Source organism: Opisthocomus hoazin, chromosome 4, assembly GCF_030867145.1.
Source record: "Opisthocomus hoazin isolate bOpiHoa1 chromosome 4, bOpiHoa1.hap1, whole genome shotgun sequence".
NCBI lineage: Eukaryota > Metazoa > Chordata > Aves > Opisthocomiformes > Opisthocomidae > Opisthocomus > Opisthocomus hoazin.
Window position 1 is genome coordinate 39,974,926 of NC_134417.1, and position 17,577 is coordinate 39,992,502.

The window sequence follows — 17,577 nt, forward strand, 5'->3', positions numbered from 1 at the left end:
CAGACAAGAATTTAGCTGCAGAGAAAAGGGGGAAAGAGTGGGTCAAATGTAATAACATGTTATAGATGTTATTCCTGCCAGCAATTAATGGGGAAATTCGTTTTATGAAGCACTGTTTACAAAATGACATCTGGAGAACTTCTCAACTTGGATGATTTCCAGTGTATAGATTTATGTACTACTATTCCTATCTTTCTCTTCCCCCTTTTTCCTTAAGTATTTCACTTTTCTGATGTGTACCATTCACCTAGTTATGAATGAATGTGAATTATTCTGCTGCTGTGATTTCTTTTAGGATTCCAGGTGCATAAAAACTTTAAATCCTTGCTAAAATGGACATTCAGTGGATACTTTTTGAAATGTATACAGAGATATGCAAGAATTCAAAGGGGTGGTTTTGACATAAAGTGCTGTTAGTCTTTGAACAGAGTAGATACTCTCAGTAGAACCCCTGCAGTATGAAAAGAGCTTAGAGTCCTAGCAGGAAAGGTTCTTTTCTTCAGATAGCTCTCCTTCGGAGTTGTGAAGTGTTTTTGAATCACAAAATCATGGTCTACTGTGGTTTAAATATTATATTCAGTGGTGTATATTTGTGCCTTATCCAGCTTCTTTTTTAGCCTAGTGAAAGTTTACAGTATGCTTTGAAGATTTTTGGTTCTTTCAGTGTGACAATTGTCTGAACGTGGTCTCCACTCCTTTCCTCCTGTTGGGAATTGTAGCAAGTTGTCAAGGGTATCCATTGTTATCTTGAGGATGGGTACCTGTGCCTGTTGGAGCAAGAGAATGGAATATGCCGTTGGTTCCACTGAAGAAGCGCACGCCACTTATGTTGATGCAGGTTGATGTGTAGATGAGGGTCCAGTCGTCCTACCTAGCCACAGGCATATGAACAGGGTGAGGGATACATAGTTCAGCAAATTCTAATAGTTCCTTCAGTTGGGAGGTAATACTGGTATTAGAAGAGTAAGATGGAAATGCGGGGGCACAAAGACCTTGGTCATGTAAGCCTCATTTCCTCAAAAGAGTAAAAACGTCACTGTTGTATTGCTCTCTTGTCTGGTGATTCATTTAAACAATTATTGGCACAAGGGTCCTGGTGAAATCCTGCCCCACTGAGAACAGTGCTCCCAGCACATGGAATGCCTTTATGAAACAATAGTGTTTAAAGAATAGCTCACAGGGAATAGTTATTAATATCCTTGAAGAAGTAAGAAGTAATTACTACTCTTAATATTGATGCTGATACTATAGCTCTGTGTACTCAGCATGCATTTTCTTGTTGTGTAAAATAGTCTGTCTATCACTGGTAACATTTTAGTCCTCACTGTTCTCTGTCAAGAACATAAAGTTATGGTAGAAGTGAATTTTGGTTTTAATTTTAATAACTTTGAATAGTATCAGATGACAAGTAAATCTTAACAAATCTCCCGCATCAAAATCAAGAGTAGGAAGTCTTGCTTCCCTTCAGCAAGTAGTGTGTTGTACCTAAGGGCAAATACACCTTTTCCGACTCTTACTCAGTTACTACCAGTACTGACAACTAATTAAGTATTTTGGCATCAAAAGCCATCAGTTCTCAAGGCTACATCAGTTACTGAATTTCAGGTTTTAGAATGAACATTGTGAAAGTTCTTTTACTTCCGTGTAGAAACTCAATAGATGCTAATCGTGAGTTTTCACTCATGCTGTTAGAAAATGTTATAAAACCTTTTAAAGTGTATGATGCCATTTTTAATAGTTCTTCTGTACAAGAAACCTTAATTTTGTATCCTCTGTTTATAGATTACTGTTTAATAGGGTAGATTTTATCTGAAGAACGAAATGAAAAATATCTAACCTGACTTTTAAAGCAGTGATTTCCATTTTGTCAAATCTCATTGTTTACATTTTAGTCAAAATTTGCAAATGGGAACAGATGTATTAGTTTACTGATGCTTATTTTCATTTAGGTACATTTATATTTAATGCAATGTCAGACATTGCCACAGTGTTACAGTATTTAAACATGAAGACTTTTTTCTGATTGCCCAGTTTTTCCTTCAGTTTCATAGCAGGTATCCTAAATATCTGAAGCTGTTGTGGGTCATAATTCTGCAGATTGCTGACATGTTCACTCCTAACCCTCCTTGCTAACTGAAAAAATCTGCTTGCTCTAAGTCAAACATAAACCCCATGATGCATCTTACACCCTGACAGAAAGTATATCTGGAATATAGTAGCTTGTGTCTTTCCTCATCCTTAGGAACAAAGGATGCTGTATTGGTTCTTCGTCTGATAGGAATAAGTGTTTTTGCAGGATTCACTGGAGCTGCAGTGCTATACCCTAGCTAGTGTGCTACGTTTCCGCGGGACATAGTGTGTTGCTTTGCCGGTGCTTCTGAAACTGCTGGGGAAACTGCAGCTGTCCTACTTGGGAATGCAACCTTAGTTTAAACTGTTTTACTCGTTTAGTTTGTAAGGAGAGAATAGCCTGTGTTGCTGTGGGTTGATTATGGGGCCTGGAGTAGAACATTGCTTTGCAAAATGGAATGATTCTGACAAAGGTGGAAAGTCCGTGTGCTCCACTGGGGGTTGACTTGCTGTTTATAAACACATGCTTTCAGAATGCAATGGATATGTACTTGGATTTCTTTGCTTGCTAGTGGTGATCCTGGGAGGGCTGTGAGAAAGAGATGCAGCTCAGCTGTGTGCTGTGTTGCTGGCAATGCACTTACTGTAAGGCCCTGTTTTTGCTGTGGAATAGTGACACATCCTCCAATACCGTGATCACAGCTGCTTTGAAATAAATTTACATCAGCCTTTTCTACTGCAAGCTACTGCAGCTATCTTCGGGTCATACTACAACTAGATTATCCCTCACTTCATATTTTAGACATAGGCATTTAAACATCTTTGAAGAGAAAGCTAGAAGTCATTGTGTTCTCTAATGAAGTACTCGGAAGGCAATGTTGCAAAATACAAAGAATCTATTATGCCATGCATCCTAAAATCACTTGAGTAAGGCACTGCCAGTGCAGTGTGTTATTGGGCAGTGAAAGTGTCCCCATGTTTCCATATTTCTAGCACTAAGTAATAAAAAGTCTGTATTTAATAGCCCATCCAAAAAATATCATAATGTCATTCTCTGTGGCGAGCTAACAATCTTCATAAGGTTTGTTGACTTTGTAAAGTCATTTCATTCACATTTAATTACTTTTATTACAAAAGTAGGTCCCAGTAATCTGATCTTTAACACAAATTGCATAATTTCTATCTTTTATGTGGAACCAATTTTACATCTTCTGTGGTCTTAATACACTCAAACTTTTTTCAAACCAGCATAAGTAGTAGAGAGAAGTCATGAAGGCGTGATCAACCTTCTAAACAAGGGTAATAGTTTTCTTGAACAAACATTTCTGTGAAGTGAATGTAAAGACTGTTTCAGTTTTATATGTTCCTGTCAGCTAATTTATCACGTCTTTTAATTATGCACCGGTGAATTTGTTTTCTTACATAAACACCACATTAAGGTTCTTCCATTTTCAACTAGGTGGCTGTACTACAATCCCAGAGTCTGATTTAGAGGAAAGAACAGTTACACCAGGCTCCACAGCAACATTTCCCGATCATGGGCGGATCGCAAAGCAGAAGTCCAAGCCTGGTAAGAAAAGGAAAATTACGTTGTTTTACTTGGGTGCACAGCTCACCTTTTCAGAATGCCTGTGGGCATAGGAAACCAATGACATATATTGCAGGCTTTGTTAACATAATTTTCAATTTTTCTTGCAGTAATAGTACAATGTGTAGGGTTCTGAGTTTATTCAGCTGCTTCTATCAAGAATAGTTAAACTGTAGAGATCGGTATTGGAATTAAGTAACTTCGCAGTTGAAAGGTTTTGTGCTACATAATACTTGAATGAGATTCTCGCAGGTTTTATTCACGACCTCTTCCACAGAGGCAAAATGAAACTGAGGACATTTTGTTGTAATAAAGGCTTTTTTCTGCAGTGTGGTGGTTAGACTTTGTGCCAGCTGATTAAAATATGGTCATTACTTATCTTTTGTGGGGAGACTTCCTAGAATTTCAGAAAAATATTATTGGATATAATCAAATGAAATTATACTGGCTATAAAATATGCTGCATACAGTGATGACACATTTTCTGGAAAGGCTTTGAGCTGCCGGGAACTGTGATATAGTGTTAACATATTTTAAAAGCAGCACTGTAAAGTAGTGCATTGCAGTTTAATAAAGTGCGTGGTAAGCTCTCAGGCTTTGACTGCAGCTATTTCCCGTTTTGTTTACTAAGTTGTACTTTCATTCCTCTTTCCTCCCTCATTGTCTGATTTTGTCCTGTAATATTTAAACATCTTTGAATGTTGTTTGTAAATCAGAGGTGTTTATTATAGATGGGTGTTGAACTTAAGAAGAGCAACTTAGAGGTTGCAACGAATGATAGTCAAAAATAGACAGAAACTCCTTACACATCTGCAAACACATTAATTGTGTTTAAAATGCATTCAGCTGCTTGTTTGCCCAGTTAACTGTTGCACAGAGGCAGAGAGTTAGAATGTATAGTTAATTGCAATAGCACCATTTACATTAGCAAAAAAGAAGGGTATCTAATGCAGCAGTGTATAATAATGCCACAGTGTAACTTGAAACTCCAAAATGAGTATCTGGTCATAAGAACAGCCTGAAAAATCCATGGAAGGCCTAGAGCTCTGACTTTTCTAGAGTGCTAATTGCTTGCAGTCCTCATGGACTTCAGGTCATAAGAAGGAGGGAAGCTGTCAAAGTTGACATACATATAGTTTAACCTTTGTCATCTGGATATTAAGTACTCTCCTGGTAATGGAAAAGTATATCATCTCTCTGATGTAGGATACAATCCTGATAAAATTCCAGCTTCAGGCAACTAGACAAATAAATCAAGAACATATGGCAGGTAATCCCTCTTTGTCTGATGCTCCGTTCTTCTAATCAAGCATGTATTTGTTCTTCAGTGGGTAGTGTTCTGCTATGTTTAAATAACCTTATAGCTGAAAAAACTAGCACAAGAGGGAAAGTGTGGAAGTGTATTCATGAGATCCACAAACAGCAGTATGGGGACTTAAATATCCTACTGTAAGTCTTAGCCCATGATTGAAATTGAGACTTACATCACATAGCTGTCTGTTGTTGCTTTGTAACTATAAAAGGCAGAATGAAAACTTTGAAAGCTTTTAAAAAGTCTTTAGATTTACAGCCATGGGTTATACCAGTGAATTTAATTCATTCATGGTAAGAATTGACTGCCATCTGCCAGTTAGTGCTGTGATATAGAGAGCGCCTAGAATATCTGCCACTGGGCTGTCTGGAAATTCTAATTGCTACAAATGTAAGAGCCAAGGGAGCTACTTAAACCATAAGGTAACACTAGGCATGAAATCACAGCATTGCAGTGTTTTTCTGTACGTGATATTTTTGGCCTGAGTTCTTGCTCAGACATCAGAGACTTCAGCAAGACCATGGTGATTACAGTGAGACCTCAAAGAATATTTGTTGTGTCTTATGTATATTTTTTATGAGTTGGCATTTAATTTAACCATGTCCAGTCCGTAAGAGGAAAAAAGGGACAAAGTAGAGTAAAAATTCTTTTTCTTGATATATCTCCCCTCATTTCCTGAGGGACTTCAAGATGGGTTTGCTTATAAGTTGAGGGGTTTTGTTTTCTTGTTGATCGCTTTTGTTGTTTTGTTCTGTAGCTGTAGAGGTAGTTTAATGGCAATGCAAAATCATCCTGCCTTTAGAGAAGTTTCTGCATTTAGCTAATATTTTTCATTGGGCTGACCAGCTGAACTGATGGGCCATGCCTAAGCTTCTTAATGTCCTTTACCAAAAAATTCCCACAGTCTAATGATACAGGTGTAAATAGATAAAAACAGACTGAGTCTACAACACCAAATAGCTCAAAACTGAAGAGAAAAAACAGGATCTCTTCAGCTGTAGTTCAGTGTGAACGTGGGTGGAATGGCTGATATCCCTGCGTAGCACAGAAGAGAAACACGTCTAGTAACAGACTGCGTTCACAGAGGAAGATGGAAATCAAAGGAATGAAATGAGATGATCAAGTTAGAATATTCCAAAGGATTCTGTAGGTCATGGGAGAAGTTCAGGTGAATGCGATGGACTACCATCCATTGAAATGGAGTGACAAGTGTAGTTACGTAGTTGCTCCATCTGGTGCCAGACCAAATCTTAGCAACAGGATTTTGTACAGATTGAATTCTGTTAATAGTTATACACAATGTAGTGCAAAAAAAAAAAAAAAAGGTAATGAAGTTGCCTTAGTGGAGTCACATGTATTTCTGTATCAGAACAAAGGGTAAACTCTAATTTCTCCCACTGATACAGTGTGCTGGATTAGGACAAAACTCAAGCAGTTCTCAAAAGTACAGTCACGCCATATCTAATGAAAAGAGGTGTAAGACCTGAATTGCAAAGGTCTCAGCAGGAGGCACAGGGAGTTCCTTGCTGAGAAAGGACGAAAGAAGTCCTCTGAGGTGTGATGTACTTGGACACCTTTGCTTACAGTTAAATTGCTTGTGCGTATAAATCTGCTGAAGAGAAGTGCTGTTGAGAAGGTTGGAACATAGAGAAATGATGAGCAAAGGGGGAAGCCTCAAGACCAAGAGGAGACCTGAATTCTGTGCCAGACTGAGCTCCGCATGTCTGCATTATTACTACTGTGATTGCTGCTTGCGCAGATGATGTGCAGTTAGTCCTGAGCTAGTTGACTCCAGTATTGCTAGCAGTCTACCTGTGATAGTATGGCATTGAACCCTGGCTGGAGAATTTACCAAAACTCAAAGTAAATACTCAACAGTTAATTTACATGAAACTCTGCTAATAAATATCTGAGCTTGCCAATCTGTTGCTAGTGAGATGTAGTATGTAGTGCATGGAGATGACTGCCAGTCACTGCATTGTATGCTCTTTGGACATGCTGAGAATTTTTAAAAACCTTTTCAATTTCCTGAGTAGATTTAGATCTAGGAAAGAGGTCACGTATGTTGTATGCGCTATGCAAAGAACTGTGAAGGGAGTAAAGGACTAAGACCTGGAAGACTGTGCAGTGCTATGAGAAAGTATGCTGTAGGGTAGGATCCTGCTACAGACTTGTGAGTTCTCATACAAAATATTATATTGAGACTTTCCAGGCAGCTGCTAAGCATATTAATGAGGCTTTTGGCTTTATTTGGAATAGTTACTTAGGACAGCAGAAATTGACATCTAGTAGTCACGCTGCAAGTCTGTGCAAGGAGAGAATGAATGGTTCTGGCCCAATCACAGAATCTCTTTGGAAGGGAAATTAATGATTATATGATGATTTCTTTTTATTGCTGAAATAGAGCACACTGATTTTTTTTTTCTTATTTTTTTTCTAATCCAAGTATATTGTGATTCTGTAGTAAAGAATGGGATCAGTTTCGTGAAATTTGGAAGTTAATTATGTTATTGCAGTTGTAGGAGTAGCTTCTTGCCAATGGCTTTTGCTTTGAGTGGGTACAAAATACACCCTTGAACATTCTCTATCCCAGTGAATGGAAAATAATTCTTCCTGCTTACCCCCTCAAGGCACTGAGTCTGTGTGCATTGCGGCTGGGGAGAAACGTAAGCATGACAAACCTATTCCTGCTAACTTTCATGTTAATGTTTTGGTTAGAGTGAGGACAGAGCAGCACAGATTCCATCATCGGCTGCACAAGCCTGGTGGAGAGTTTGAATATAATTTGAAGTTGAGTCCACTTTGAAGTCTCTCTCATTACATCATTGCTTTTTCCATGAGCTCACAGCTACAATACCAATGCAGATATGCTGACCTCTGCTGCAATCACGAGTACAAATGCCGTGATTGTCGACTCTTTTGTGTAGGTCCTGTGGACTTCCTTTCTCTTTGTTATGCCGTTCCCACCATCTTCCATTTTCTTCTTTACAAGTTATGAATTTCTTACTGGAGTTGCAGTCTTCTTGAGTAAGTGGTTTGGTTTCAAGGAGATGTTTTCATATGTTCCAGAACGTAACAATTAACAGAGATTTGCAGAACTCCACTTCTCAAGTTCTATCTTGTACTAAAATACTTCTGATTTAAATGAGTTGAAAATGTGGTTTGTAGCAAGTAAGTATAAGGAAGTTCTTGTACATGCTGACTTTTTAGAGATGTCTCTAAGGGAGATGGTGAACAATCTTAAAACAACTTTTCTCTGAACAAGTAAACTGTACTGGTGATGAGCTTTAGAATGAAATAGCGACATATGTAACACATGTATTGATCAGCATATAGCTCTGTAAGTATTCTGTACTCCTCATATGCTACTGCTGCATGCTACCTACTATGAAAGAGAATTTCCTAAGGCGTGTTTTTCTAACCAATATTCCTACTGAATATTTTAGACGGAAATGATCTGGTTGCTGTTTTATGAGTAAAGAGTTTAATGCTGGTAAATCATGAGTAACTCCACTAAGTTGATGGAAAACCAGATGAAAAGTTAGTATGAATCAAAGAATGGTTGGGCTGAAAAATGGATCTTTAGTTTTTTGATTGTGTGGTGGTTTTTTTGTGGAACAGTGGTGCCAATTACTTTGTAGTATGCTTAGTCGTTCAGGATTTTACAACCCTGGGAGTCAGATTTGTCAAGTGTCATGTCATGCGGCTGTTGGAATTTCCACAACTTGTAAGACTTGATTTTCCTGGCAGATTTTTTCACCAAAGATCCTATAAATCTATCCTGTAAATGATCTATCTCAATGAAAAAAGTCTTAAATGTTTAAGGGATATGTTTGCCTGACTTTACCATGATAATTCAGAATTATCATTGTCTCTTCCTGAGAGAGCAACAGAGAACATGGCCCAGTATTTACATTTATTGTTTAAATACAAATATTTCTGAGAAGCTATTCATGAGACCAAATGAGACCAAAGGTTTGGCACTTGCACTCGCTACTGTACTGCCACTGTATTTAGTTAAATTCTTTGTATTTTGCTGTCATGCAAATATTTAGATGACTTGAAGATTAAATTTCAAAGTCCTCATCTTGTATGATTATATTTAGTGAAGTAAATAAACTTTCATAGTTTAATACTCGTAGCATCTAAGACCAAAAACTGTCTCAGCATTTATGTTTATGTATTGGAATAAATTTTTTTGACTGTCTTTAATTTGAAGCATCTGGCTTGTTACTTTTGATTAAATACACAGGCAGCTATCTATAAATGACTGTGAGGTTGAGCTGTAAACTCCAGTAAAACAAGACATTCTGAGCCAAATTTGCGAAACATCCACCAAGGTTGCACCCAGACACTGCACACATCTTTTCCTACAAGTTTTATTTAGTGTATTTTGTTTGTGTTTTTTGATACTTCATCTACAGCACTGCATGACAATGTTCATGTATGTGTTGTGGGTGCCATTTCAGAGGCTCTTTCGACTTTACCCTTCTAATTAGATTGCTGTCGTTACTATGCCTAGACAGTTTTAGGAACTATCACGTGATTCCAGTCCACAAGGATGCTTAGTTACACACCCTTGTGCAAACAACTCTTGTTAGTAAACAAGATTGCAACTACTTTTCTTTAAAAGGTTTAGTGACACATTGAAATTTAGCTGTGTGCTCAGTTTTTGCTATGAATCATAATTTATGTGAATGCACAACTGTGTGAAACTGCCATCTATAAAGTAGCTCGTCACAAAGTGATGGAAGATGAAGTTTTGTGATAGCGTTTTATTTATTTGATTTTAGAGGGGAGTGTTCGTAGACACAGTTACATGGGAAGGAGCTTTTGGATAGAAGTTGTTGCCAGCTATCCACTGAGTCTTTTTATTTTTGTATGGTAGTGTTCTTAATACTGTCTTTTACCTACACAAAGGAGCAGAGACATATCCTTGAATTTGTTTCGAAGGGTGTTTTAATATGCTGTGAAAACTCTAAAACAGGTCTATGAAAGATTTCTATTTGCTCTAGATCAGACACATGTACATATTGGACTAATAACTGCACTAAATTTTCAGTATACAAAAGTAAGATACAGGTGGCCTTACTACTGTTGTTGTGCTTATCCTCATTTGCTACACTGGTGATCATTTGGATACTGATATGCTTGCCAATTACAGCAAAAGTATTTTCAATGTGCATAGCCAAGCAATTAACTTTTTCAGGTTAGATGGTATAATAGGACAGAAATCAATCCTAGTACTAACTGTATTGTACATGAGATTAAATGAAAGGGAAATGTATGAATTAAGCTAAAGATCATTTTGGAAAAATGTACATGCTGTCTGGAATAGAATTTCATGCCCACAATGAGCTGTCAAAACAATCAGTTGAACGAATCGGTATTGTTGGCAGCGCAGACTTTTCAGCTGTCCATGGCCACAGTTTTGAATCTCAACTTTTGTCTGAAGTTTGGTTACTACACTCATGACAGAGGTAAGAACAACAGGTCTGACTTCAGACTGTTTGAAAATTATTGAGGGACCAATGAATGGGGCTCGTCTGAAGGGGTAAGTGTACCTCCGACAGTCGCAGTTCAGTTTCAAGCATTTTGACAAGTGAGTTGCAACACAGGATTTTGTTCATGAGCTAACGAAGAGTCTTGAATTGGAAACAATTCTGGCAAAAACGCTGGAACCTGTGATGGCCTCAGGTAAGTCAAAGCTCCTTCAAGACCTAACCTTATTAGTAGCTAGCTCACTTACGCGTTTCCCACTGATACATTGTGGTACTGTGAGACTAGATCCTTGTTTCTTTCTGTATGGACATTGCTACATAATAGGAAAGATACCAGGAGCCTGCAGCTGGGCTCAGCTAATGCTTTAAAATTGCTAAGCTAATTGTTTCCACAAGAAAAGGTGCAAAGAAAATCACTGGGCTACAAAAAGCCTATTTTTTCTGGAGTGAGCTGAAGAGATTTATGGCGGTTTTCTTTTCCACAGAGTCTGTTTTTCTAAAGAGCAGTACAGCTTAAGAGATTAATGTGAGAATTCCTTCATTAAGTCAATACCAAATGAAGTACAGTTTCTCTTTTAGCAGAAGCTTGTATATACATCTCCTGTGAAATGTAATATAACACGAGAACATAGCAAGTCTTATTTATGTTCTAGTGTTTGCAGATTCAAGTATATTATCCACTGCAGTGAGTAAAGAGATCAGTCTCTGTTTGCCCCATACCAATGGTTGTGGTAGTGTTTTACAAAATGTTTCCTTTCAAAGGTTATAAAGGTCTCTGACTAATTCCAGTTTGTTTCCTGACTGTCAATGAAACAAAGAATTGAAGGGTACCTTTACACTCTTCTTCATGGGTTGTCTCAAATTGCTATAAGATCACAGAAAAAAGGTATGAAATGAACAAGTCATGGTATACAAAGCCTGAATATTTTCCTTCAAATTCAGTGGCTTTAAAGGAAAAAACAAATTGTTTAAAGCACTTTTATGATTTGAGAATTCAAAGGCACTCTTAAAATTATTAGCAGAAGGCTGCTGTTGTTGCAATTGAGGGAGCAGTAAAGAGTGATACAGGGCATAACATACTCATGGGCATATCCAAAGCTTTCTGGAATCTATGAAAAAGCCTTTCCTTTTATCAAGTTCTGAACGTGAGAACTGTTTATGGGTAATAGAAGGTAAGAAGCACATAAGAGATGGGTTGAGAAGAAAGGGCATGCTGAATAGGGAACAAAATGAAAATCAAAGCTAAACACGTTGTTATGAATTCTGAGTAGGTCTTGTATGTAAGAAAGGGGAAATGTAGCACAGTGGAAGGAATTGAAGAAAGACACGTTTAAAAGCTTTTTATGTGACTAAATGTTGTTTTTCCTATTTTCTTGGCAGTTATCTTGCATAACTATGAGCTTAACAGAAGCAGATGATTGTCTGTCACTAGGATTCATTTACTTGCTTGTCCTCTGCCAGTAAAGATGGGCAGGACTGAAACTAGTCTGACTTTCCTGTTACTTGCTGCTGCTTACTTTTCCTGTGTAAAAGTGAAGGTTAATGCTCTGTTTCCCTTGCTAGTGTTTGTAGGATTCCTTGTGTTGCTTTTATTTCCTCGCTCGAGTTATTTTCTCTATCATGTCAGGTGTTGCCATCGTAAGTGCACACTGCAGATATGCTCAGTGCTTTGTTTCTCATAGATACGAACTGCTGGTGACGGTTTTCTCTAACTCTGTGGTGAAATCTTTTCACTGAATACTCAGTAAAACTTTGTTCTCAAGAAATCTGTTTTCCCACATAATGCTTTACTGACGCTCCAGTTCTTATACACAAACTTTTGTACCTAGTTTTTTGTTGAACTGGAAAATCATAATTGTGTTCAGAACATAGCTTTGAATTTCATATGTTTGGATTAGTGCATTATTCCTGGCTTTGCTACTTTTGTCAGACCTTTGTTGGCTAGTGAGATAGTACATGGATATCTGTGCTACTTTCTTGAATTATAGAAGTGTGTGTATATAATTTACTTTCTACTAATGGTTCTTTGTGTGCATTTGTGTTAGATGTTAATGGCTCCTGTATGTTCTTGGCAGTCTTTGAGAAAAAAAAATCACGCTGTTCTGGTTTCTAAAATAATACCTTTCTAGTGAGGTATTATTTAAAAAAAAAAAAAAAAGAATAAAAGGAGAAAGAAACTCATGAAAATATTATCTGAATGCCCACTTAGTGTTGCCAGCCAAGAAGGATTTAGTGGCTGCCAGGTGTAGTATTGAATGCTGGTCAGGTGCTCGTGGCCCTGGACAACAAGGTTGGCAGGCAGAGGAAAATACAGACACTTTTGGCTCCTACCATCCATCTTTATGTAAAATAGGTAATTAAAAGCAAGATGTTCAATAGCACAAAACAGAGCCAAGCACTCCAAGACCTCCTGTACTGCTGAAAACCAGTGCTGCAAGTTTTAGGAAATCCCAAAAACTCAGAGTACTCCAAGGAGGAGTTTTTCTGATGCAGAAACTTGGGGTTTGAATTGTGGCTTGTTATATATAAAAGTCAGACTACACATAATAAAGGTTACTGCTGTGCTTGAACTGTTTCACTAACTTTCTCAGAATCTTAAAGTTAATACTAATGTAATTGTTTGATATATCAGATGAGTATTAGTTAAATCCAGGATGAGGCTGTAAAATGGTTTTCCAGGTCTTTTTTCCAGGTTGTACAAAATGCCAAGACTTGCTTTATAGCTTGTCAACATTGGCCACCAAAGGGAGATTAGCTCTAGGTCTTTAGGAACTGTTTGCTGGAAAAAAAAATGACATTGTGGAGGTGTTAGAGGTTATTTTCCAAAATACCTTCTTTTAGAAGTAATTTTAGTGTCTTGTGCCCCTTTCTCCCTTCCCAATTCCAGAAGGCAGCCATCCATATTATGAGCTAATGGCTTAAAGTCTCTTTAGAAAAAAGAAAAAAGACTGGTTTTGAGATACAAGATTGTATGAAAGCACCTGAAATTGCTAGTATCAGTTCTCCCTCCCTGAAGGCTGACTCTGCAACCTCTTGAGAAATAAAGGATTTGAATGGAAACATTGACTCTCATTTAAAGAACTGCTGACACGCCTGAAATGAGGGGAGCACATTCCCAGATGCTCTTTGTTGGAAAGCGTTACTGGAATTGCAAATAGGTTTTCCATGTCATTTTGTGGAAATTATCAGTGCCATTATAAGTCACTTTGGAGCATTGCTAGAGCTTTGAATTGTCAAGGAAGAGACATTGTTGGTAATGTGGATTATGTATAATGCCAGAGCATATCATCTTAGTTAAAGAAAATTGTGAATAGTATGGAGATGTTTCCAGAGTTTGTATCAGAAAGTTTTTCTCTTAATTATTAGAATCAAATATTCAAAATGTTACTGTACTATCAAGGTTCTACAACTAAGAGGGTTTCTGTAGAGACAGTGTGATTTCGATGTTTGTACAGGTAGGTGATACTTTGATGCTAGGGTTGACATGTCTCAAAAGAGGCTTGAACCCTGAATCCCAATAGTCTATTGTGGTTCAAAATTGTTCTCACTTTGCTATGCTGGAGCAGTACACATTTTGGTCGTGCTGACTGTAGCAATTAAAACTGGTGACTTAGTAAAATTCTTTTATATTTGCATGTGGTAGCATTAAGAGCTATTCCACAATTTTTTGAATGCTTGGTGACGCAGTTCCCCAGTGTGAATGGATGCCTAATTTACAGAAGACTGCATTCTGCTTTTAAGAGTTATGTCTTTTGTGGCCCCACCTCTGCTGTCACAACTGTCATAGCTGGTGGCCTGTCACAAAATCCTTGGTTCTTGACTTAGTTCTCATTGCCTGTGACTGTGAGATGCAGCACATGTGACTGTGTTGTCCCTAATGCTTGAATGTGTCATATTTCTAACTTAATTGGAGGATTAAAATTTAGTAGTTATTGATTCTGTAAGTTTGACTGTGGTTAATGCAGGTCTTCTGATGTTTTCTGGTCAAGGAACACATTGGGTACACTAACAGAACTCGAAAAGTTAGGCTTGCAGAACTAATTCAAGTTTGCTGTGCTGGGTGAGGGTGGTTGGATGACTTTGTTAAAGAATTGTTTGGTACCTTGGGACCAAACAATATTACACTTCAGGAGGACTTCCATAAAACGGACAAAAACCAGCATAGCAGTAGCCCTTGTTACTAAAATCAACAATTCCAACAATGTAGTGCTTATTACTTACTCTGAAGTAAGAAGTAATTTTGTCAGCCTCATGAAATATTTATCAGCCACCTCTGCTAAGAGCGTTTTAATTCTGAGTTATTTTGTATTGTCATACTCCACAGAGTATCTTCTCATCTTTTTCACCTGTGAGAGTAATTCCATCTTCCCGCGGTTGCAGTGTCACCCTCACCGATACAGTGTTACACCTACTGCAGTGTTTCCAAATGTAGAGTATAAGGCTGAAGTAGAAGTGAATGTAAACCAGTGTAAGTGCTGAATTTTGTAACGGCTACTGGAACATACGACGAGAAATATTCGTGCTGCACAAAGCAGTGCTGGTGTGTCTCTGCACCCTATGTTATTGCATGAGTAAATCTATACCATGCTTTAGTGTTAGTAAGCAGTATGCCAGTGCATAAGGCTTATCAAGTTTAGGTCTTTGGTAACGTGGTGGATGCATAAGTAGTTTGTGTTTCCTAGCACAGACTTTGGTTTCAAAGTTTGGTTCTATTTCATTGAGAAGAATAGAAAGAGGTTCCAAAATGTTCAGCAGCACAGGATGTGATACCTGGAGCGGTGTTACAACTAGGTCTGTTTCCTGCTACCCTCAAAACAAATCAACTATGCCACTTACTGAGGACACGTTTGCTTTTATCAGTAGCATGTTGCGTACGGCCCATGTTGCCTCGGCGAACAAGATGAACTACAACAGAAAAGCTGTAGTTAATTAGCCTGCTGTGTTTCCTAAATAGAGTAAAAAAATTTTGTGACATCGGTTAGGCCAGATTACTGTTCAGCTCAACATGCACCTCCTACCTAGTAAGACAGTAAATAAGATACTACGTAAAGCTGAACTCTTACTTAATTCAATTGTCTTTAAGATTTCTCTATAAAGGTTGCCTTTGCCTTCATGTTCATAATGAATTGAAACTATGATTTTTTTTTTTTTTTAATGTATTTTGTCTCATAGATGTCTTATCTGTCTTCACGTCTAGTACCCTGAGTGTCACGGACAGAGTGATGGGCTGTGTAACACTGTGCAATACCCCAGCTGTTAGCATCCTGGAGAATATTACTTCGAAAATTAGAAGCTAAGCTTGTTTTCTGGAAAGTAGCCTTAGCAAAATGTTGTAACTTGGATTTTGATGTGATCTCTAATCCCATTCAAGAAAACCTTAAATGTGAAAGAAGTTAAACCCGCCAAAATTATATGCAGTTAGAGTTAGAGCTCCCCTGTTGCTCTGTTTATCAAGAAAATTTTGTTCTTTTGTGGCTTTATTCTGGTGTGTTTAATATTCCAGCAAATGTTAGGGATTTTTTTTAATGTGTACGAGTACTAGAAGATTGTCACTTTGAAATTGGCCACTGCTATCATTGCAGGTGGGAAGGAGGAAAAAGCAGCAAGGTAAGAGCAGAGGATAGAGGAACATAGCACAGTAGAAACTGAGAAAAATAGAAAATTCACTAAATGTTCCACATCATGTGGGTATTAGTTGTCCCCACTGTAGTCATAATCCAGTGAAGTTCTTGATTGTGAGAAGCGTGGTTCAAAGCACGTGCGTGTTTTCATCTGACCTGCGTTTCTAGCAGCATTAAGCAAACAGTCACTGCAACTGTTCCTCAGTGCACGTTGCAAAGTGTGTCTGAAAAGATAACTTTTGCATAGCTGGGCTGCTAGCAGTACCTAGGTTAGCTAAACCAAAACTAGGTTGGTTGTATCTGCATGAGCTACAATAGCTTATGCTGCCATGTGACTTGCAGCCACAGTAGCTGAAGCGCATTCAGACCCTTAATAAATAGGAGCACTGAGAAAAGAACCCAGAATGCTATTAGTTTTTTTTAAATTGTGTACTATGCCTTATTCAGTGGAATTGTAAAGTTATTCTGAGTTCCGTTACCTAATGAACCAGTAATGGAAATACTAGTTTATTTTTATGCTGTGGAAGATGGTTAGTGTATGATGGGGAGCCTCTTCATTGTTGTGTTCACAGTCCATTGTGCCAGAACTCATTTATGCTTTTTCCTGGCAATTTTCTCACAGCTCTAAAATTGTGGATGCAGGACCTAATCCAACAAGCACATCCACTGCTAAGTATATGTCGTCTCACTGGACTCACAAGGGACTGTAGTAGGCAAAGTGAAAACACCCTCTGGTCTTTCTATATCAACTCTGTTTGGTCTTTCTTGGAGTGAAATTGGTTTTAAGCCTGAAAGAAATGTCATATTAGGACAGCTGCTTCTCCTATCCTCCTTAGCATTTTGTTGGTTTTGTCAAATGGAGACTAGGTCAAGACTCCATCGCGAACATGAAGATAGGCCAACACAGAAATACCCTTGAGCAGCAGCTTGAACATTTTGGAATATTTATAGCTAACAGCTAAACTTTAGGATAATAAACTGTTCATGGGCTCTGTTAGTTTGTGTTCTCTAAAATACAATTTTTATCCTGGCTGAATTCCAGACATTTGAGCATGGACTAGAAATCAAGCTGGAATGGTCTAAAATTAAATTACCATTCTTTCTTTTCTTTTCCCTTTGTTAAAAGGCTTTTTCAGAGGAGCTGACTGATACACTCAGTGTAATATAATAAATGTGACTAAACTAAAAAAAAAAAGGGGGGGGGCAACACAAGAACCTCTGTTAAATTTCATTTGCTTTCTGGAGTACTATTCTGACAATTATGCACTGACTTAAAGTAATGTGTCACATCCTGTATTTCACCGTTTTTTTTCTGGATCCTCAAGATCTGATATTTATAGTCATGTAATACATTGTGATTTATATTGTGTACTTTAATGCAAAGAAAAACTAGAAAACATAGACTATTTAGCCAAAACTGATTTCTTTTTCAGGTAACTGCATCCCTCTCTCGTGGTAACCATTAAGATCTGTGTTTCAGATCTG

At 37.8% G+C, this 17,577-nt stretch overlaps 1 protein-coding gene across 2 annotated transcripts in view; it reads left to right on the forward strand.

The window, feature by feature from the left end:
• BBS9 (Bardet-Biedl syndrome 9) overlaps window positions 1-17,577 on the forward strand; it is a 310,207-nt gene that overhangs the window by 185,732 nt on the left and 106,898 nt on the right. For both annotated transcript variants that reach the window (XR_012763711.1, XM_075418656.1), the window contains one exon: window positions 3,530-3,640. Coding sequence is in view for 1 of the 2 variants with exons in the window: in XM_075418656.1 (XP_075274771.1) it covers window positions 3,530-3,640 (111 nt within the window). In the remaining variant the exon portion in view is untranslated. The remainder of the gene's footprint in view (window positions 1-3,529; window positions 3,641-17,577) is intronic.